The 24,494-nt window shown below is 35.0% G+C and overlaps 1 protein-coding gene across 6 annotated transcripts in view; it reads left to right on the forward strand.

Moving 5' to 3' along the window:
* The window catches only part of MAPK8 (mitogen-activated protein kinase 8), a 97,211-nt gene that overhangs the window by 38,573 nt on the left and 34,144 nt on the right, over nt 1-24,494 (forward strand). For 5 of the 6 annotated variants that reach the window (XM_027062515.2, XM_027062513.2, XM_027062512.2 and 2 more), the window contains 2 exons: nt 18,411-18,581; nt 21,910-22,039. In XM_027062515.2, coding sequence (XP_026918316.1) covers nt 18,460-18,581; nt 21,910-22,039 — 252 coding nt within the window. In that variant the 5' untranslated portion in view covers nt 18,411-18,459. Of the gene's footprint in view, nt 1-16,327; nt 16,457-18,410; nt 18,582-21,909; nt 22,040-24,494 lie in introns of those variants that run through there. The other variant, XM_053206803.1, reaches the window with a different exon arrangement.

A 24,494-nucleotide genomic window follows, 5' to 3' on the forward strand; every position in this document is an offset into this window, starting at 1 on the left:
TTAACCGTCTGAGCTACCCAGGCGCTCCTCCAGTTTCTTATTTAATGTATAGTATTTAATTTGATTATTTCCCAGTAGCCTGGAAGATAAGTACAAATATCTCCATTTTACAGATGTAGAAACAGAGGAATCAACTGGGTTAAGTAAATTGCCCAGGATCAAACAACTAGTAAATGGAGAGGCAAAATTTGGATCCATGTCAGACCTACTTCAGGGCTTTTGTTCTTTCTAGGCATCTGTGTTGTCTCCTGGAATAATGGTCCTTGTGCCTCCAGAAAGGGAACCTGGGACTCTGGCATGTCAAGGGTTGCTTTTATTCTTTTGACCAAGAGAAAGCTATTATTTCCTGAAGTATCAGAACCAATTTTAGTGTTTAACTGGTTAGATCCTTCCATAGTTTGACAGAAAGGGAGATACTCCAGTGGATTGATGGCCTTTGACAGTTGATCTTTTAACCACCTTTGATGTTATGAAGAAGTGTTTGGGAAACTAGAGCAATCACTCATACTATCTTTGACATAATCTTATAATGATAGTAAACTTTGTGTGAAAAGTGATTTATCCAGAGAAATTGTACCTAACCTTATTTTTCAGGTATTGTATATGTATATATTTAGTACCCATGGTAATAACTCCGAATTGATTCCATTCAGTTTGAAAATGATACAATTTAAAGGAAAATGACAAGTGACTGAAATAAAAATACACAACATATTAACAGTATTGTAACTAGATAACAGGTTGTTTCTTTTCATAAAACTCCCTTGTATGCTCCATTCTTTAAGGGTCATGTAGCTGTGTAAAACAGGAAATATAGTTATTGTCTAAGGTTCTTAAGTAAACAAGATTGAAATAAAGTAAAACAAACTAAAAAAAAATTACATAAAACAGGTATTTAATTTCTCTATGGTTGTGGTATCATTTTTCTTGGTTCTGTAGTCTTTGTCCTTTTCCACTTATTAGTAAACAGTCGTTAGGTACATATCCTTCAGAGTTTTCAAAGTTGATATTGTACCTTCACAACTATGAAAACAAAAATAACTCCTGACTTGAACACATTGATGTTATTTTATGTCATCAAATTGCAGTTAAACAATGTCATCCCATGACCATGAGTAATTTATACTCTGTCACCTTGTAAATTACCCTACACACTGCTTACATTGAGATTTCTATTCCTTTTGATGTATTATTGGGCATTGACAGTTACTGTATTTATAAAATGTTGCATTGTATGGAAATTCCAAAGCGTTGCCAACTCTTGATAACCAAGATAATGATAAGCTAAAGAGAGTCCTAATTCTGTCTTTCAAGGGGAATGTAAAATTATCTGTCTATAACGAAACTTTGGCAAAGTTAGAGCTGAGCCAGAGTCAGATGCTTAACCACTCAGCTACCCATGTGCCTTGGTAAAGGTGTTTTAAAAAGTGTGTGGAATTTCTAGCCATTTTATTATTGATAGCTATGTATCTGAGTTATTTTTTAGATATAAGGAAGGAATTCTAAGTTGTCAAGGAATGCGCGTGTTCAGTGAGTTACAGTGGTGGAATGACAATTGGATAACAATTGTATCTTGCTGAATCAACTTACTCTAAATCTTAATTGCATATTTTATTGTTTAGTCACTTCCTGATTCAAGAAGTCACAATAGGTAGAATTTAATAGCTAGCATGTTCTACTTCATATCTTATAGAATGTTCTTGGCAAGTAATGTCCACAAGAAATAAAAAATAAAATGAGAATTCTTACAGACTACAGTTTATCTAATCTGTTTTCCATAATTTGAAGTGTCTATGTCTTGTGTAATAAGAGAACCCTAGGTATAGTCAAATATTTAACCCATTATAACGTATTGTTAGTTGGAAATGAATGGATTTTTTTTAATGAATATTTTTAATGTATATTTTATATCCCTGTGTCTTGTAAATGTCATTGGTTTGCTATTTTGACTTTTTTGATTGTGGTCCATAACCAATATCTGGTCCATAAAAACATCACAAAAATACTGATACAGTATACACTGTATGTGTGTGAAAGTAAAAGTTTCACAATTATTAACACATGAGCTGCTCTCTCTGATACTCTGTTCTCTTCTGTTTCATTTGAAAAATCTAATCAAAATTGATTTCATGATCCATCAGTGGGTTGGGACACATAGTTGGGGAAAAAAATGCCATATAGGATTGAAAAGTAAATTTTTCGCTGTAAGTATTGGCAGCTAACTATTCTGAAGCAGCTAGGATATTTGGAAAGCTTTCTTACTGCACTTTAATGGCTGGCTTCAAAAAAAAAAAAATCTTGCTTTCTTGAATCCTCTCTGCTGTGTAATCACAAATGTTATTTCACTTTGTTTTTCTGGATGTGAATATTTAACTGAGTGATAGAAGGTGTTAAACCAAAAAAATCTTACTTTCTTGACTCATCCCTGCTGCATAATCACAAATGTTATTTCACTTTGTTTTTCTGGACTTGAATATTTAACTGAATGGTTAGAAGGTGTTAAACCAAGAACCATCTGAGATACCAAGCCCACAAAGGAAAATTTAATATTGACTGAAATACCCTTGTTAATTGTATAGTTTTACAATTAAGACATTTTAGTTAATACAAAGTAAGTTTCAAGTTAGTTTTTTAAAGGGATGTCATTAACCAGGACAAAACAACAACCCTTGGTAACGAAAACATTTTAAACATGAAAAGTCTATGTTGTAGACAAATAGAATTTTATTACTAATAAGTAGTCATTATCATATTCGGGACCATTAATAACTCATTCAAATCATTTACATTGAATTGCTTTACATGTTTTATCTTTGCGTAACCAAGAAACTTGACATTTTTTGTTGACATAAAATTTTACAGTTGGATATATAGGTAACTTTTAGTACAGTATAAAAAATACTAAGTGTCATGAAAGGTATAGATAAAATTCAGATGACAAGTACCATTTTCTGGCCTTATGTGATGGCTTATATTTAAACACTTGGAAATGATGGAGAAAGGTGTTTCACAGAAGAGAACAGAGACGTAAAGGCAGAAAAGTTTGATACGTTCAAGAAATAAAAAGTAGTCCACTTGAATAGGCTTTGTTCTAGAGGTAGTTTTTAAGCAGAGGAGAGAATTGACATTTTTTAATACCTAGTTGTTACAGGAGATAGGATGGATTTCAATGGGGTGAAATTAGGCAGAGAGATTAAAAATTCATTGAAATAGTTTAGAGAAGAAGAAATGAGATTGAATAGGATAGTGTCTACAGAAATAAAGAATTTATCCAAGATACCAGAGGAAAATCAACATGATTTGTCAACTCATTAGATTAATTTATTCATAAGTATTTAGGTATCTGCTGTGCAATTCTGAGAACACAACTGTGAACAAAACAAATGCTGTTTGTCCTTACAGGGTTTTTATTAGTCCAACGGGAAGCCCAAACATTTACAAATACAATAATACATATGCTGCCATAGAGGAAAGCCTACTGTGCCCTGAGAGTGACTGCACTGGCCACTAAACTCAGAAACCTTACTGTTGTGTACATCTTGACAGGGAAAGTGAGTGGGGAGAAGTATGTTGCAAGTAAAAAGAAACCATGTGTCACCTTGTAGGTGAGAGAGATTGTGGTACATTGTGGAACTAAAATAAATTAATTGTGGCTGTATGCTGGACACTGGGGAGGCCAGGGCTAAATCATCCATAGCCCTGAAAACCTTCATGAAAGGTTTGGGCTTTGTCCTATGAGCAGAAGGAAACCAAGGTATGATTTTAAGCAAAGGAGATGCCGGATCAAATTTGCATGTTAGAAGGATTATTTTTGTTAAGGATGCTTTAGTTTTAAGTAAGAAACTTTGGCAAAACACAAAGAAAGTGACCCAGAGATATTCAGCATATGCAAGGGTAAGGAAGTACAGCAGACCTCAGAAAGGTCTGGAACCAAAAACACGTCCTGAATTAGTATCAGGTGCTCTTGCTTTCCTTCTCCCTTACCTTCACTGCAAGGTGTCTTGTCTCTAGCTTCTGTTTTATTGTCTTTTCTTTCTGTACTGGCTTCTCGGTTTCTTTTAACTACAAAGCTAACCCACAGCCTCTTAGTTTTTCTCCCAGTTCCAGATTGTGTGGAGAAAATCCAATTGGCTCATTAAGTCAGTTGTTTCCCCTAGATATAATCAGCTATGGCCAGGAGAGCATACAGCAGAAGCATAACTGCTTCAAAGCCCACCCCTCTCATAATTAAAGGGTTACAGTGAGTTATGGGCTGGGGAGATTTCTCGGAATTAATCAAATTTAGAAGATCAGTCTGACAGTAGAATGAAGAATTGAGGGCAGGAAGACTAGAGGTCTTCTTTGGGAGAATACAATAATTCAGACAATAGATGTTGGCCAGAGTTGGAGTGATGAGTTCGAAGAGAATAAATTTGTGGTAAAGATTGAATCTCTAGAACTGTATGGTAAATTGGATATGGGAGGATAAAGAATCAAGGATAATGTCTGTGTTTCTGACTTGAATACCTGAGTTCACCATGATAGCACCCAGAGCTAGAAAGAACATAGAAATAGGTTTGGTGGGATTGAAGGAGATGGAATGAATTCTTCCTTATTGTCCATTCAGAGCTTGAGGTAGCTTTGAGACATCTAAATGGAGATGTTTAATAGACCATTGAATATATGCATCTAGGGCAGAGGAAAAAGCTCAGTGGTAGTTAAATATTTGAAAGCTAGTTTTAAGTATTAACTGAAGCCATGAGAATGGATAAGATGGCCCTGGGAGAGGTAACAATAGAAGAGAGCCAGGACTGTGCTGAAGACAATCCTATTTGAGGGCTGGCAGGGAAAAGGAGTTTGTAAGGGAAGACCGATAAGTGAGAAAAATCAGAAAACGCAATGTTTTTAGGAACCCAAGGAAAGAGGAGAATGTGGTGAACAGTGCCAGATTCTGCTGAGTAAAATTAGGTTGACTTTCAGAGCAAGGAGTTTGTTGATCACCTTGGTGAATGAGTTTAATGGAAGTGGTGAAAATGGAAGCAGAAGGTTGAGAACTCTCTGAGGGGTAGAGATCAAAATAGCAAATAGTGCTTGAGAAATTTGAATGGAAGGAGAGAGAGGGGCCTATGGCTAGAGATTGCTTTTGATGGTGGAATAGAGTTTTTTAAGCGTGTGTATGTATTTTTTTAAATAGTAGGGCCTTATTCATTATTGAGTGCTAGGAGAAAGAGTGATGATTATTTGAGCAATAGTAGTTATTCAGAGCACTGTTGTTACATTGTAATAATGAAGGATGAAGCAAAAGTAAATATATGGATATTAGTTCGGCAAGAGATTTTCTGACTGTGGTTTTCTCTAGGAAGAGATTGTTATTATCTGCAAGTAAGGTAAGGTTGAAGATTTAAAGAGCAGGGGGACTATTTGACATAGATTCTGTTGACCCTTGAATAATGTGGGGGTTGGGGTGCCAGCCTTCATGCAGTGGAAAATCTGCATCTAACTTTTGACTTCTCCAGAACTTAACTATTTACAGCCTGCTATTGATGGGAAACTTTACTGATAACATAAATAGTTGATTAATGCATATTATGTTTATGTATCATATACTGTATTCTTACAATAAAGTACGCTAGAGAAAAGAAAATGTTACTAAGAAAATGCTATTTAGAAAATCAGAAGGAAGAGAAAATACATTTATATAATACTGTGCTATATTTATTGGAAAAAATTCACATATGAGTGGACCTACACAATTCAAACCTGTGCTGTTCCTTGGTCAACTGTACTGTAGAAATTAGAGAAGACAGCTGACTAGGGAAATCTAGGATTATCTGTCTGGCTTAGTTTTCAGGCCTTGAATTTAAAAGCAGTACCAGTATGCACCATTGTGTTTTTTGTTCAGCAGCTTCTGTATAGACTCAGGAGACAGCCAGTTTGGTCCACACTGTGTTATTCCAGGTTAGTGCATCAGGAGAGAGCAGAGCAGGGATGTTGGCTTAGTGGTGGTCAGACTAATGGACTGTGGAATTTAAGATGAGGAAGGAAAAAAGTAGAAGCTTTAAAAGCCTGAGGGTCCGTGTGTGCAAAGAATAAATGAGAATAACTCTGTAAGGGACTGATCCTAAGGTGAAGGTGACACTAAAGGAAAATGAACCAATAGTTTTACTAGAAGAATGGTACTGCTGGTAAAAGAAATAGATACAGAAGGAAGAGTGAGTTTTGGAAGAAAGAAAGGTTCGATTTTAACTATTTATAATTTGAATACCTATAGAACATACTCAGATGACTAAGAGACAGTTGAATATATAGGAGAGAGTTCTGGTCTGGAAATAAAACTGGGAGATCATAATTGAAGCCATGAATTTACCAAGGAAGAGAAATACAGTAAAACCTTGGATTGTGAGTAACTTGATCTGCAAGTGTTCTGCAAGATGAGCAAATAATTGTTTAAAAAAATTTTTTTTAATGTTTTATTTTTGAGAAAGAGTGTGAGCAGGGGAGGGGCAGAGAGAGAGGGAGACACAGAATCTGAAGCAGGCTCCAGCCTCTGAGCTGTCAGCACAGAGCCCTGTGCGGGGCTCGAGTCATGAACTACAAGATCGTGATCTGAGCTGAATCAGATGCTTAACCGACTGAGCCACCCAGGTGTCCCAAGATGAGCAAACATTTCTAATAAATTTTAACTTGATAAACAAGTGATGTCTTGCAAGATGAGTAGTTATGATGCCAAATATCACATGATCACAACTGAGCCAGTGGTTCTTGAAATTTGCTTTGATATACGAGTGCTTTGGATTACAAGCATGTTTCCAGAACAAATTATACTTGCAAACCAAGGTTTTACTGTATATAGAAAGGTAAGGTCTTTTTAGGTACTATATGCATTTAAAGAGTGGGAAGTAGATGAGAAAAGTTGCTTGCCAGGTTTGAGCAATTTGCAAAGTGGTTCAAGAAGAGTTGACTGAGCAGGTCCTGGATTTGGGGAACGTGTGAATGGTTTTTCCAGGGGTTCAAGAGACAGTGAAGCATGAAAGGTGATTGTAAGGATTTGAGAAGTAATTGTGACTTTTTGCAATATGTTTATTGCCAGTGAATGATGTGTATTATATGTGATTGTTTTTTTCTCCTCAATATACTAACATTTAAAAACCATAACTTTGATTAACTTCCTTATAAAAGTTTTTGGCCAGGTTCTGGCTTTCCGAAATGGAGTACACTGGTCACTTAATTTCTTAATGCCTCAGGAGTATCATAATTATTATTACTCAGGGCTATAATACTCCTGGGGCCTTTTGAGCCCTATTATCAATTCATTCTTGTACTGAATCTAGCATGCTTTGTTTTGTTTCCTCTGTGCCATTTGTTGCATCAAATCATTTGACATTATTATTTAAGGATCTTTTTCCTTCAAAGCACTTCATTGTTTTATGGTTTAAAATTATTAGAGGCCCCTTTAGGGATAAATAAATGCTCTTAAGTTAGCTAGCATTGTTGACTTTCATGAATCAAAAACTCCAAACCAGAAAAGCCATTTTATCATTTCTGCCATTTAGCATGGGGACACCCATGTTATGTTTAAATTGCTTTTTAAGAGATTCCATGAGCTTTTTCCTCATGTAGGTTATTGGACTACTCCAAGTAATAAATCTTTTGGGGAAGTATGGGGGAAGGAGGATTAGAGGAGAAGTACTTAGTATCTGCTATAAATTTATGCAGGGAAAAAAAAAAATCTGTGTTTTTAGTCTTTAGCCTTTGTTGTTGTTAATGTGTTATTAGTGGAAAAAAAGAGAGATTTTTATGGTTGGTACAAGATAATAGATCTTACTCTGTGAAGGGCATCTTGAAGATGAGTTAGAGCTTAAAATTGAAGCTCTTTCTGAGTGATTGATTATAGGTTTGTAACTGGGTGATTAAACCTTTTTATTAATCTTGCAAATGTTCAGCTTAGATTTGTTATATCTGGTTATCACAATCAGATGGAAATGCTGCTTTTGTCCTCCATCTTGCTGAGCTTTCAGATTTTGAAACATGGTGTAATTTACTCTGAAATTCAATGATTATTTTTTTTCTCCTGGGAGCAGGCGTATTTAATTACAGAAAGCTGTTTGTAATGGAATCACTTTCTTCTAACACCTACATAGCACTTTTTCAAAATTCTTATCATAATTACACTGCTGGCAAGATAACTAGTGGTAATTATATGTAGAATTAACTAATATGAGTAAAATTCCTCGTACAGTGCATCTGGGACACTTCTCATTTGCTACTTCTAATTTGTGGTTTTAGGAAGTGTCTCTGGTGGTGGTTGAATGTGATCAACATTTTCTTCTCTTGTGAGCCTGAGAATCTTATTACTAGAAGATTTGGCAAAATTATAATTAGAAAAGGTCAGGCATTTGAATCTGTCTCAAGGAATGAGTTCTTTCGTATGATCAGTTTTTTTGAAAGCAGAACAGTTAACCCAAGCTACCACATTGTACAAAGATGCCCTTAAAGCTATAGGTATTCTTTCTTGCCTAATAACTAAAAAAAAAAAAAAAAAAAAAAAAAAGAAGAAGAAAAGTGACAGGAATTTTCAAGTATAAATTTTTTTTAGCTTTAAAATGAAAATATTTTTTGAGTACCTTGAGGAATAGTATATTCTTACAGATTAGGTTACCTATTTTTATTGAAATGAATGTCATTGAGAAAATTCTCACTGCATTTTAACCACTAACATAAACAATCTACACACAGTTGAGCAGCCCAGAGCCAGCTTTCTTAATATTTTTGAGATTTTTGCCATTTTGAGTACAAAGTAATTTGTAGAACCTTGGATACCAGTTAACTAAAATGTGAATGGTATTAGAATATATATTGGGTTGTTATTGTTGTTGGAAGGTACTTAGAAGCATCCTACTTTATTGCTAAGGACACTGCTATAAAGTCCTGAGATTGTTAATAAATAACTTGAATGTCTGAAGTCTTGGAAACTAATTCTGAAGCTTAGTGTTCATGTGGCTGCTGCTATTTTAGTTAAAGGCATCTGCCTCAAAATACAGAAATTGTGAAGGGACACTGATGTGTTAGCATTATTTTGTGGTTGGAATGTAATAAACCTACTCAAATAAGCTCAATTAAGAGATATATCTATTTTATAAATAAGTCCTACAAAAGCCGATTGCTGAAGTACAAACTGAGCCTTATTTCCTCTGCTCCCTTTGTGGGGGAGGGTGGGACTTTTCTAGAAAAGAGGGCATACTAGGTATGATTGTTATATAGTAAAAAGAATCACTGGTGGCCCAGACATCCAGGTTATCTTTTAGCTGGAATACTTTCTTTCTGCACTCAATGGATAACTAAAGACACACATTAATGTTTAAAGGATAACATGTTTAAAGGAAACATAGCTAATGCTTGAAGGATTTACCTTCTAGTTTTTTACAGAGGATCTGTGGGAGTAGATCCTATCCTCTTTATAAATGAATAGTGCAGAAAAGGAGGGAAGAGATACCACCTCACACCTGTTAGAATGGCTAAAATTAACAACTCAGGCAACAACAGATGTTGGTGAGGATGCCGAGAAAGAGGAACCCTTTTGCATTGCTGATGGGAATGCAGACTGGTACAGCCACTCTGGAAAAAAGTATGGAGGTTCCTCAAGAAATTAAAAATAGAACTACCCTGCGACCCAGCATTTGGACCATTAGGTATTTATCCAAAGGATACAGGAGTGCTGTTTCGAAGGGGCACATGCATGTACCCCAGTGTTTCTAGGAGCACTATCTACAATAGCCAAAATATGGAAAGAGCCCAAATATCCATCGACTGATGAATGGATAAAGAAGATGTTCTGTATATATACAATGGAATATAACTCGGCGATCAAAAATAATGAAATTTTTGCAACAACGTGGATGAGACTAGAGTGTGTTACGCTTAGCGAAAGAATGTCAGAGAAAGACAAATATCATATGACCTCACTCATACATGGAATTTAAGTTACAAAACAGATGAACACAAGGGAAGGGAAGCAAAGATACAAAAACTGAGAGGGAGACAAACCATAAGAGACTCTTAAATACAGAGAACAAACTGAGGGTTGCTGGTGGGGTGTTAGGTGGGGGGGAAGGGCTAAATGGGTGATGGGCATTAAGGAGGGCTCTTGTTGGGATGAGCACTGGGTGTTATATATAAGTGATGAATCACTGAATTCTTTTCCTGAAATTATTTTTACACTATATGTTAACTAACTTGAATTTAAATTTTTTGAAAAAAGTCTCAAATTTAGAGGGGCATTATTTCAACCCTCAGGTAGGCCCAGTTAGCCTCTTTTTTTAATAAAGTCTGAATAAGGTGAATTAGTTCTTTTAAGATTCTAACTTCTCCCTAGAAGCTTCATTATTTTAATGCTTAATGGCAGTGATATTTCATCTTACACAGGTTTAACTTTTAAATATCCAACTATGCATATCTTACCAACAAACTGAGATCAGTGACACTTTAAATAGTACAGACGGTTCTGCCCATCCCAGTGAGCTTATGCCCTTGGAGGCAGGAATCTGTGTTCTGCTTTAATTAGTCCCTATGTTTTCCATAGGGTGAACATCTCATATTTAGCCCTAAAAATTATTGTACTAAATATTATTGTATATGATGATTTAAATAATTTTAGGGGTGATTTTGTGCAAGTTTTACAGGTTATTTAGAATGGACTCTTGTGCACACTGGACTTAAGAGTTTAAAGTCAGTATGTAAAGCCAGAGTCAGAATCACTCTTGAAAGTTCCCTAACTCATAAAAGACAATATAAAATCTTCTGTGCGTGCGCGTACACACGCACACACTTCTGAACATTATTATGCACCTTTAAATTGGAGAATCACTAAACTAGAGTAAAGTACTCTAGGAAAAAAAAAAGTATACAAGTGTCTGTATGTTCAGCCCATTCAGCGTTGGAGATGGTAGATAAGTAAATAATTTTGCTTCTTCTTTCCTGTTGGTTTTATGTCATCCTGTTTTAATTTTTTTTAATGTTTTATTTATTTTTGAGAGAGTGTGAGTGGGGGAGGGGCAGAGAGAAGGAGACACAGAATCCAAAGCAGGCTCCAGGCTCTGAGCTGTCAGCACAGAGCCCAATGGGGGGCTCGAACCCATGAATCGTGAGATCATGACCTGAGCCAAAGTTAGCCACTTAACCAACTGAGCCACCCAGGTGCCCCTACTTCATTGTGTTTTAATAATAAGCTTAAGTCTTAATACTTACTAATAATTTTTGGCTGTGAGGATTATACTAGCTTGTTGAGTTTTACTTTTCTATAGAATAACTTCTGAAGTTAATTGGTTAAATTCTAAGCTTAGCTATTAAATAGATTTGTGATGCAACCAGAGTTACTTCTGTTGTCTTTGAGGCTTATCTGTATGGCTGCATTAAACTCATTCTTTTTTTCCCCTAAATACTTTTAATATAACTATTTAGTTTAACTTGTTTGTCTCTACATTCAGGCTTACCAGACCAACCATTTTATAGGTGGACCAGCCTGATAGCAGTAGTTACTTGTGTAGACGTCATAGAAATTGAGTCATAAAAACCTAATTTAATCTCTTCTTTTCCCCTGCTAACAAAGGAAAACATTGGTGAAGATAAACAGAACAATTTATTAAGTAATTTGTGACTTCATATTCTTGGTTAACTTTTTTAGCAATTATTATTTAAATAATAACTATACAGAGAGCTGATATGTTTTGGAAATCTGAAAACCTAGGAAAGTAATCCTTACCCTCAAAAAGATCACAGTCTGGTAGTAAAATCTGTATATCTAAATATTCAAAGTGGTTTAGATAAGACATTAGGTTCAGGCTGGTTTGAGTGGCAAGGGTTCCTGAACATCATACTTAAACTGGTCTTTGGTAGATATAGTGGAATGGAAAAAATAAGTGAAAATGTTTCACAAAAAGGAAAGGGAAAATAAGCAAATTTCAGATGCATGAGAGATTTGGGGTTTGATAATTTAGCCATGTTTACATTGTAGTGTTCTCACTGTAAGAATAATGAGAGGTGAAATTTGAAGGCTAGAGCTGAACCTCAACATTTCCACAGCAATTGATTGCATGTTAGCTTTTTTGAACCTCAGTTTACTAATCTGTTGGATGGGATAATAATGCCTGTCTATTCTCTTACTCTTGTGAGCCTCAAAACCAGTCACATCTAAATTCTACAACTGTAGTTCCTTTGTTTTTAATCCAAGAAGAGGCTTTCCTGAGTAGGGGCATGAGTGATCAGAGTCCATACCATTTCTTGCTCACACTTGTGCTCATCCAGCTTCATCATGGAGAGAACAGGACAGCAAATGCATCCTCCATAAATGTCACCAGTAGCCTTAATGCCCTTATCTTGAAAATTGATCCTTTTGTCTCAGTCACTTGATGGTATTTTCTGATGGCAGAGTGACACCAGTATTTCCATCTGTATGGCCACATGTGTTCTGGATCCCATTCCTTTCTACCTTTTCAGAGATATTGTGCTACCTGAAACTTCATTTTTTTTCATTCCCCTATTCTCACCCTTCCTCTATATATTGGATCCTTTCTATTAGTAGGTAAATATGTTCAGGTTGTCTCTGTGTTATATATGCTATACTATGTTATATATTATATAATCTAATCACCCTCCCTTGACCATTTACCTTTCTCTATCAGTTTCCTCTTTGCTAAATTTCTCTATACAAGTACTGACACCTACTTAACCTGTGTCTAAAATCATATCCTTCTCACACCTCAGCTCATTCCAGTCTAGCTTCTACCCTCATTACTCTAACTCAAGCGGTTTCTTTGATATGTCTGTAGTATTCAGAGCTATTGACCACTGACTATTCTTTAAAAACACTTCCCTTGGCTTCTCCAAGGTGTTCTGTTCATTTTCTATGTCTGGTTCTCTTCTCTGACTTCTTTGTTGGCTTATCTTTAATTGCTCATTAAATGTCGGTGTTTACAAAGCTGAATCTTAGGTCTCTTTCCCTTCCTACTGCACTCCTTTTGAGTAACATCATTCTCATTAGTTCAGTAACAACAACTCCTAAATTTGTATCTTTCACCCACACTCTCCTCTGAGGTCCAGTTCTGTATCTGGCTACCAACTTGATATTTCCATTTGGATATCTTGGAGATATCTCCGACTCAGTGTATTTATAACTGTTCCTCTTCCTTCATATCCTTTTTCACCACCAAGATTTTTTTTTTTTTTTATTTTGGACTCTAGTATATGGGTGAAGGACTCAAATCTTCCTTCTACTCCTTACTAACTTTGTAACCATAGGCAATTAACCTTTCTAAGACTTAATTTCACCATCTGGAAGATGGAAAAACAGTAATTCCTATTTCAACATAAGGAAACATCAGACAAAACGAGTATATGGGATTTATGCTTCCAGCCAAATAGTAGTAACAAGAACTGAATTTACCCTTAGCCATAAACAACTAGAAAACATCCATAGGCCTCTTGTGAGGATTAAAATAAATTTATAAAGCACTTGAAATAGGACCTGGCATTAAGTAAAGCCTATTCAAGTGTTTGTATTTATTTTATTATTGAATATGGATATGATGATAAATTATGGGTAGAAGCTAAAGTGGTAAGCAAATTATGGTATTAAATGTTTATATTATTTTAAAAAATTTTTCAAACCAATACTTTTAAGCTTCCATTATAAGAAAGTAGAAGAGCAATCCCAAAACAAGCAAAAAGAAGGAAATAAAGACAAGAGCAGGAAGTAGTGAAATAGAAAAGTATAAAAAGACAGAAAACCAGAAATTAAATTCTAACTTTTTAAAATGGTCAATAAGAGTGATGAAATTCTAGCCAGATTAATCCAGAAAAAAGAGAAAAGATGGATTATAATAACAGGGATGAAAGAGGGTACATGATTACAGATACTGTAGACATCACATTGGACAACTTAGATGAAATTAGCAAATTCCTTGAAAAACACAGAACTACCAAACCTCGTTTAAGAAGAAATCGAAAGCCTGAATAGTCCTCTCTGTATGTGTGTATTAGTTTTGTTTTTTTTTTTTTTTAATTTGCAATGAAAACCTTTCCACAAAAAAACCCTTGTCCTTGAAGGCTTTCCAGGGACATTTTATCAGACATTCCAAGATCAAATAATACCACTTCTACATAGAGTCTTTCAGAAAAAGAGGAGGGAACACTTCCCAACTCATTACATTCACCGTGAAAGAAAACTACAGACCAGTATTCCCTATAAAAATAAATTGAAAAACCTTCGACACAGTTTAAGCCAAGTGAATTAAAATAAAAAGGATACTTTTGACTAAGTGGGATTCATTACAAGAATACAGGTTGGTTCAACATTTGAAAATCATCAGTGTAAATCATCATATAAACCAACTAAGAAGGCAAAACTATATTATTATCTCAATAGATCCAGAAAAGTCATTTGACAAAATTCAGTACTCATTAATACTAAAAACTCTCAGTGAAATAGGCCATAAGGAGAACTTTCTTATCTTGTTAAATGGCATCTCGTAAAATCCTGTCATTTACATCATACTTAGTGATGAAAGACTAAATGCTTTCTCTAAGATCAGGAACCAAGGGAATGATGTTTGTTTGCTCTTGCCACTTCTATTCTGGATTGTATGGAAATTATAGTTAGTACAGTGGGGCAAGAAAAGGAAGTCAGAGGCATCCAAGTTGGAAATGAAGAAATGGAACTGTGTATGTAGGACATCTCAAAGAATCCACAAAAAAGGCTACTAAGACTAATAAATGAGCTTTGTACAAAGTTATTATACAGAAAATTGTATTTCTATGTGCTACCAATGAACAATTGAAAATTTAAAAATTAATTAACATGAAAACATTTACAATAGCACCCAGAATATTAATACTTAAGGAGAAACTGAACAAAATTTTGCAAGGCCTATATATTGGGAACTGTAATATATATAAAGGATTACATATTATGTGATTCCATTTATATAACATTATTTAAATGAAAAAAAAATGATAGTGGTGGAAACAGATCAAACTGCCAGGGGTAGGGTTGGCAAGAAAGTGTGATTATATACAGGGATAACATGAAGGATTTTCTTTGGTGAGATGAAACACTTCTGTATTCTGATTGTGATAGAGATTACCCTAATAGGTGTATGTGATAAATCTACATAGAACTGTACACACACACACAAAGTGCATATAAAAACAAGTAAAATCTGAACAATGTCTGTTTCCTTGTTGGCTAATAGTATGTACCAATGTAAACTTTCTCTATCAAATACCAATTTTTGATAATTGTACTATGGTTATGTCAAATGCTCTCATTTGAGTGAAGCTGGGTGAAGCATTGCCAGGAACTCTGTACTATTTTTGTAACATCTGTGTTGGTTTAAAATTATTTCACGGTAAACAGTTTTAAGAAAAAGACACTGTTAAAATAGAAAGGCAAGCCACAGACTGGGAAAAAATGCTTGCACATCTGATAAAGGATGTATATCCAGAATATATAAATAAGTACCAAAACAATCATATTTTTAAATGGGCAAAAGAATTAATTAGCTACTTCACAAAAAAAAGATGTAGCATATAAGCCCATGAAAAAATGTTCAGCATCGTTAATTATTAGGAAATGCAAATGTAAGCCACAGTGAACTACCACTGTGCACCCGCTAGTAAAATGTAAAATCACAAGAAATTGGCAATCACAAGAAGGTTACTTTGCTTACTTTTGCTTACTTTTACTTACTTTGCTGGTAGGAATGAAAAATGGTATGGCCACTTTGGAAAACAGTTTGGCAATTTCTTATAAAATTAAACGTAAGAGTCAAAAACCCCATTCCTAGGTATTTACCCAAGATGAATGGCAGGGGGAGTGTGAATGTTTATACTAGCGTTATTTGTAATAACCTCCAGACTGGCAACAATGCAAATGTCCAAATGGTATATCCACACAATGGAATACTATTGGGTTGTAAAAAGGGATGCAGCATAGATTGTTCTGCCTAGAAAACTCCCTTATTTCCGTGTCTGGTTAACTCATAATCTGTGTTCAGATCCTGCTCAGACATCACAGCATAAAGGGAATTTTTTCTTGAGCCCAGACTAGCAGGCTTGCTTCTATCAGCATCCTGTCCTTTCCCTTCACTGCTCTTATCACAACCATAGTGATACACCAGCAGATTCTAAGCAATGTAAGGTCTCCTTATCTGTCTTAACTGCAAGTTCTGTGGATGGCCAGATGCTGAATACTATTGTGTTTTGGTACCCAACATAGATTTTTACTCAGGCGTGCCGGTAAATATTGTACAGCTGATAATGTAAGTGAGTAGAGTTTTCTATTTCCTTTTTGTAGGAGTGGCAGCTGTGGCTTCTACAGAGGGTACTACTGGCTGGGTCTGCCTACTTAACCTTGGGTACTCTGCCTGCTATCCCTGCTCTGTTCTGGGGTGTTGTAGCTATCATTGCTCAGCTGCTGCCACAGGTTAGTCTAGACTTCTGCGTGCATACCATGGGCACTCCTGCTCCTGGGCCATTCTGTTCTGAGAATAAAGAGAAGCCTTTCCTTGCCATTAAGGAGGCTCTGTGCTCAGTCTCTGGCCATATGTGCAAATTACCAGAGAGCATTATTACTGTCTCCAGGCCCTGGGCCGACCTAGTTTCCAGGATAAATGTGTAGAATATTTGATGAGGGCGCTGACACCCAATGCTTCCTTTTCCTCTTTTCACTTCTCTTTCTATTTCCCTACTCCAGTAGACAAGAAGGAATTCAGGTTAAGTTAAGAAATTGGTCTGGGTAACCAATACCTATATTTGATCAGCCTACGGGTATATCTAAGTGTTTAAATCATGAGCAAACTTTTTCCTTTAAGCCTCTGGTTCCACTTAGGTAGATTGATGACACTTGTCATTTCAGACACTTCTCTCTGGAGCATTACATGACTAGTTTTAGTTACTAATTTTGGAAGTGTTTCTCTGGCCCCTCTTTAATTTATCCAAATCATTGATCCGACTTTTCAATTGCTCTCAATTTATTTACCTTCTTTTTTAAAGCTTACACCATTTGGACATTTTTGTTTAGTTTCTGTTTATTCTTAACGCCATCACATCTAAGAATTCTCATTAATTTCAATTTTCTCTCTTATCTGGATTGGTACAATAGCTTACTAGTTTTGCAACTAGTTTTACAACTCTTGCTCCGCCTCCTCTTGGAGTGTAATCTCCAGGTAGCAGCCAGGGAGCTGTTCAGTGGTTTCTGTCCTACTCTGGGAATTAAACTGTTAGAATCCAGTTCATGAGCTTCTGCATAGTCTGGCTCTAGGGCGCAATACAGTGCCTGGCGCAGGTTAGACACTTAGTAATTCTTAGTGTTTGTTAAATTGATTCTTTGCATTGTAAGTCTAATCAGGATTTTGTTTTTATTTTTGTTTTTATAGGCGTTGCCTTGCAACCACACACACAAACAGTAATTCTTTAGACTTAACTGGTTTCTAGTCTTATTGTGGGATGTGGGGAGTAGGTTGGAGCTGTCTTGCATGCATTTTGCAATAGGCCACTTCTGTCTAGAATGAGTAATAGGTATGTCAATAAATACAGCCCAAACAAGTAGAAGAAGACTTCCTTGGCTTATAATCAGGCATGTGGCAAAGAACTGTGGTCAGAACTTAGGTTATGCTTCTGAGGCCCCACAATTCAGAACAGTATATTGCTTTATTTCATATCCTAATATACTAAATGCTTTTCTCTATATATTTTCTCATTTTTCACTTTGTTATCTTTTTATTTTATTGTATAGTTTCTACCCTTCTTCTCATCCTTTCAACCATTCTAACAACATATGCATTACACCCTGGGTGTTGCTGTTGGGGGTCAGGGGCATGGTGACAGCACTGTACTGTGTTTGTTAGGTAGGGGTGATACATGCTAACCAGCTTACTTGCCTGCCAGTTGGTTGTTTCTTCCATGTCACATTAAATGAGTTTGCAAATTATGATAGTATCAATTTCTTACAAAAATTAAGTTTTCAGTAATCTATAATAAATACATAAAATGACTGGTTTTAAATTTTAAACTATGGAAGTGACCTTAAAAGCATGTTTAGTTATAATTATTTGGTTTTGTTAAAATGTTTTTACAGTTTTCCAATAAGTTAAGACATGTATGCATATTAATACTAGTGACTTACAGTGAAGAAATTGTTTACCCTTGTAAAAGCTTTGTTTTGTTTTTAACTATCAATCCTCTCCTTAAGTATGGCAGATGCTAACCAAGTTCTGAGGTATTTTTTCTTTCTATTTGTGTTTTAATGTATTTTAATGGAGTAGCTCTTTTACCGTGCTGTAGCAGTCTGTGTTACTATCAGTGAATAGAATGAAGACTCAAATTTTAAGATTAAATACATTCATTTTGTTAACATCACATTTTGTTCCATTTTGCAGCTTCTTGGTGAATATTTGGATGAAGCCATTAAATTAATTGTTTGCCATCATGAGCAGAAGCAAGCGTGACAGCAATTTTTATAGTGTAGAGATTGGAGATTCTACATTTACAGTTTTGAAACGATATCAGAATTTAAAACCTATAGGCTCAGGAGCTCAAGGAATAGTATGGTAAGTTTTACTTCCAAAAATTAGGCAGAGAATCATTAACTGCTATCTTTTCTCCTTTTGTAATATAGATACCTTGGTAAATATGTAACTTGCTTCAAAAAAGTTAAAATAAAACTGTTATTTAAATTAAAGCTATAACATGGTAATAATTTTGTTCTGGGTTGATGTTCTTTATTATTCATTAAACACAACTTTATAAATCAGCACTGTCATCTTTAAGTATAAATTATGATTAAATATGTGGTCATAAGCCATGTAAAGACAAATAATCTATATCAGGAAAGAATAAGTGGCATGCTTGTTAATTCCATGTATACATCTATTCCCATAGCTACTTTAATAAGAAGCTTCACTTAATCATCATTTTCACACTACAATGAAACTCTGGAATTTCAGAAATCTTATTTTATACTGGGGAATGAAGTGAGCTCATTTTTCACTGTATGTTTCAAAAACTCATATGTATCTTTAAAACTGATTTACAAGCTAATTTCTGCAGTGGGCGTAGGCTTTATAGATCAACATAATTCTTAATAAACTGAAGTGTAGAATACTTTTTGGGACAGTTCTGCTAATGATTTTAGATCACTAAGTTAGCATAATCTAGTGCTTTGGGGAATTCTTAGCCTCGCTCTAGTGTAATTATATCTTTATTACCTTTTCTTGACCAGATTTGTCTCAGAATCTATTAAAAATCATAAGTGTTTATGACCCTGCAGGTCTCCCCCAGGTTCCAGAAAACCACTTGCACATGTACCTAAAGAGACTTTTCTTTGCAGCACTGTTTATAATAGCAAAAATTGTTAATAGCAGTGAGTCTATCCATGAGAATAAGAAATTGTGATATATTCATACAGTAAAATACTATACAATATTTAGGATGAACTGGAGCTGTGTTTCAACAAAGACAGTTTCAGAGTTGTAGTGTTGTTGAGTTTAAAAGGAAGATGCGGGATACATATACCTTATAATACCATTTATATATAGTTGAAAATATACAAAATAGTACCATATATTTATGGATGTATATGTATGTAGAAAGCTATAAAAACATTAATAACACCAAATTCTTCAGAATAATGTCTATTTCCAAAAATAGAGACAAAGAAAGGGGACTTTATCTGTGAATTTTTTAAAAATTCAGAGCAATTGTGGTAAAATGCTAAAATCTCTCACATTTCTGTAATAGGAACAGTAGCATTTATTCTCTTTTTTGTACTCTCGAAATAAGTTATAATACGAAAAATTACAGAATTTGGGTAACTTTTTTTTCATTTTTAGTATTTTGGGTAACTTTAAAAAGTAGTATTGGCTGGCTGGTTGTCATTTTAACCAACCACATTTAACCAACCACAAATTCATTGTAAAGAAAATAATGCGGTATAAAAGGATTCTGAAAGCCAGCTTATGGTTCAGATTCTAGCTTTATGATGTACTAACTTTGTGATTCATGGCAAATTAATATTGCTAAGCCTGTTTTCTCACCTGATTTACATTATTGTGAGGAATATAGTATTTATATACATACATACATACATGTATATATACATACACACACATATATATGTAATACATGAGCATATATATAAAAGTATATATATAAATGTTTTTTCTGTACCTTCACTTATCCTCAGGTAAGTACATTTTGAAATTTGTGTACCAGAATTAAAAAAACAAAAAAACAAAAAAACTCCTTTGGAAGGGACCTCAAGCCATCTTAACCAGCCTCTGTTTTATCCTAAGGAATAAGTGTCTTCAAATATTTTGCTTATTCTTTCAGAAAAGATTATTATGAAATAGACAAATATTAAGCTAAAAAGTTTTTAAACTCACTGTGTGTGTTTACTATCACTGTCAACTGAAGAAATTAATTTTTTTAAGGCATTATTTTGGACCCCAGTGATAGATGGTAAGATTCATTGGGATCTGGATTGATCTCTAATTTGTACACATTTAAGTATCAACAATTAGAAATCTAACTTCCTTGGATACAAAATAGTACAACCTACTCAGATACTTTTGAACCTCTATAGTTTAAAATGTTACTTTGATTTAACACAAAAAATTAATAGGAATGAATTTAATGGTTAAAAGTAAAACATACTTCATCTGAAACAGTCAAAACTTTTAATCATCTTTAATGACCCCTTATGTTGTGGGTGTTGTTTTTTAATTTGGGGAGAACATATACACAAATATGGTATTTTCTAACTAAAGAGTATAATATTTATGTCTGTTTTGCTATGTGTATGCATATGTACATATATAGGAAATAAGTTATGTCCTATATATTATGTATAGATGCGTCCATTTATGCCAAAGTGCTCATTTCTTAATACATATTTTTTCAGTACATTTGATACAGTGAGGTTGGATGAGAGAATAATTTTAGTCAGTAGTGTGCTAACTTTCCAAATATATAAACAGAAGTCTTCAAGTATGTTAGGTAGTCCAGTATGAAAAGCATAACCTTATGTCTTAGTCTTTTGGTCTCCGCTTTGCTTTTAAAAGTTTCTTTCAATCATAACATTCTATAATTTTAAGATAATTTACCTTATTTGTGCTTTACTGTCTCTGGTCTGTCATTTGTAAAACATGATGTTTAGTCAGTATCATATGGTAAAGATATGAAGAGTAATGAGTATGGTGTTGCTGTATGTCACAGAATTATGTGTTTCAGTAACAGTTATGAAGCATCTTCTAATGTCCTGAAATCTAGCATTCATATCTATAGGCTTGATTTTTTAATTCCCTTCTCCAAAACAAATTTTAAATACTTTTACATTGTAAAATAACCCTTTGTATAGCTCTGTATGTGTGTTCCTTCCTCTTTCTGTATTCATTTTGTTGTGTCCAAAGAAGTTGGAAGTGATCTACTTATGTCGAATTCTTCAGAAAGTATTTTGGGTAGAATTTATGACCACACGTATTCTTTAATCCTGTCTGCCCTTGGTGTAGGTGCAAAGTGAAGGATTCATCAGGCTTTAAGCTATGTATTGGGCCTGAATACTCATTAAACATTTATGCATTGAGTGCCCATTGTATGCTAGGGAAATCTTGGAGGACACCCAACTAACAAGTACAGTTTCTGCCTTCACAGTCCATTGTCTCTTTGCATCCATTAGCGTTTTAAGAAGCAGTTAACAATGCTATACATTGTTGGAATATGCTGTAATAGGTATAGAAGAAACATGTTGCCTATCAAACACTGGAAATTGATACAGTTGCATTTATCTTTGGAGAGAGTAAGGAATCTACATGAATGTTTCATAAATTCAGTTTTGTAGATTTTAAAGCTTTGTTGTTGTTTTTGAATTTCTTGTTACAGTGCAGCTTATGATGCCATTCTTGAAAGAAATGTTGCAATCAAGAAGCTGAGCCGGCCTTTTCAGAATCAGACTCATGCTAAACGGGCTTACAGAGAGCTAGTTCTAATGAAATGTGTTAATCACAAAAACGTAAGTGAACATTTGAGAAAATGTTGTAAGTATAGATGAAATCAAGATTTGTTCATGAATACATAACCAACAAAACTTTTAAAAATATTAGGTGCTTTAAATGCTCTTCCGGTTTGAAACATTATCTAAAAGGGATATATGTCTGCAGTGTGAAATTTTCTCAATTTTATTAAATTATATCAAAAGAAAGACAGTTGATGAAATTTAGATTGTGTAGTTTTTTATTTTTCAAAAGGAGTTTTAAAAGAGGTAGGTGTTTTAGAAGAACTTGATTTAGACTTGATCTCATCTTCTACTTTTTGTTTTCTGGCAGGCTGACATTTCAGAAAACTGTAGCCTTAGCACAGAGGTGAAATTGTTCCCATTTTACTTTGACAATAGTTATTTTATTTAATATTGGATATAAAATAGAAATCATTTCTCCCTACCCCACTCCTGGTTTTTTAAGTGATGCTGGTACTCACTGGTGACTTTAAGTTGAAGATAGTCAGTGATTTTATGAAGCAGTTTAGCAGAAACTTCAAAAGATACTTAAATGAAATTAGGAAAGCATTCCTAATTCTTTTTCCTAATGATTATAAAGACTTAAGCATATAACTTTCATTCATTTTGAGAATTGTTAACACTTTGTAAAACTTACTTTCAGCATACTTTCATGATTACTTTAATGGAATGATTTTTATAAGCCAAGAGGAAATAAACTAGGAGTAAGTTATGCAAGGGACGGTTTTATGAAGTACTAAACCAAAAGCATCTGACTGGAGATGTTTTGTGGTATATTTGTCTAAAGGAGGTTATAAAATACAGTAAGCTCCATGCTTTCTGATTGCAGATAACACAGTTTACCACATTTTGAGAACTAACTGTGCAAGTTTCTGTGTACTGGAGTTACTAGTCACTGTCGGGGAAGGATGAGGCTCCTGATTTGGGGGAGCTTATTACAGTGTTATTTTGAAGACAAATAACAGAGAGTGAAATACCGAATATGATAAAGCGGTAGAGGTTTGATTGTCATATCATGGTGGGTGGAAAATAAGTGCTGAGATTTCAGGGGAGAGAAGATTGCAGTGAGCTTTCATGAAATGGGAATGCTTTGGGGAAGGGTGACCCTAGACTAATTCTTAAAAATGGGGTAAAAATTGGATTGTTAAAGAAAAAGGGCCTCCCAGAGAAAAAGAACAGCGTTTAAAAAGAGATACAGTTTAAAGTCCGTCAGTGACAGCGAAGAAGTTGTGTCACCATTCTTGTTTAGGTGGGAGCCAGCCATATTGCTTGTCTGGGTTTTGCTGGTGGTCTTTCCCTCTCAGATGGAGCTGCTTATGCCTCTTGTAGCCTGTTTCGTGGCAATGATGGTGGTGATATTGCCTTAGTTTTGCACTGGGGACATGGCCAATAACTCCCTATTTCCTGAGCCAGCCGACTGCAAAAATAGATGGTTCCATTGACTAAATGGAGGGCATGGAAAGCTTGTTTCACATAGTTAGCCCTCTGCTGGGGGTGGCAAGATCCACGTAGGCAATACCCTTGGCACCTAGAAGAGTGCTGACTGACGTAGAGTAGATGCTCCTAACATATTTGTTCAGAGAATGAATATAAAACTAAATACAGTTGACCCTTGAGCAAAGTGGGCATTAAGGATGCTGACCCTCTGTGTAGTTGAGATGTACATATAACTTTCAACAACCCCAAACTTAACTGCTAATAGCCTACTATTGACTGGAAACCTTACCAATAATATAAATAGTCGATTAACACATATTTTGTGCATCGCATGTATTGTATTCCTTTATTTTTTTAATTTTGAGAGAGAGCACGAGTTGGGGAGGGGCACAGGGCGAGAGAGAGAGGAGAGAGAGAGAAAATCCCAAGCAGGCTCTGCACTGTTAGTGTGGAACCTGATGCAGGGCTTAAACTCGTGAACCACGAGATCATGACCTGAGCTGAAACCAAGAGGCTGACAATCAACTGACTGAGCCCCCCAGCCACTCCTACATGTATTGTATTCTTAAAGTAAGCTAGAAAAGAAATGTTATGAAAATCATAAGGAAAATTTTTACGCAGTACTGTACTGTATTGAAAAAAAATCCATGTGTAAGTGAACCCTCCTAGTTTGAACCTATGTTGTTCAAGGGTCACTATGTATAGGGAAACCAGGAATGATGGAATTTTTACATTCCTGATGGATGGATGTTTTTGTAATGTCTTGCCTTTTCAGCAGTTCATGCTCTACACAGATTAATCTCTTCATTGGTCTAAACATGTTTTTTCCCACCCTTCTTTTTTTGTGGTAAAATACACATAGTATAAAACTATCTTAACCGTTTTAAACATACAGTTCAGTGGTACTAAGTGCATTCATATCGCTGTGCATTTGTTACTGTTTCCATAGATGCTTTTGTATGTCCACTTGGTCACTTATCTGTGAACACACTGGTGTGTCACCTAGCACACAGTA

The sequence above is a fragment of the Acinonyx jubatus genome, chromosome D2, assembly GCF_027475565.1.
Source record: "Acinonyx jubatus isolate Ajub_Pintada_27869175 chromosome D2, VMU_Ajub_asm_v1.0, whole genome shotgun sequence".
Classification (NCBI taxonomy): Eukaryota; Metazoa; Chordata; class Mammalia; order Carnivora; family Felidae; genus Acinonyx; species Acinonyx jubatus.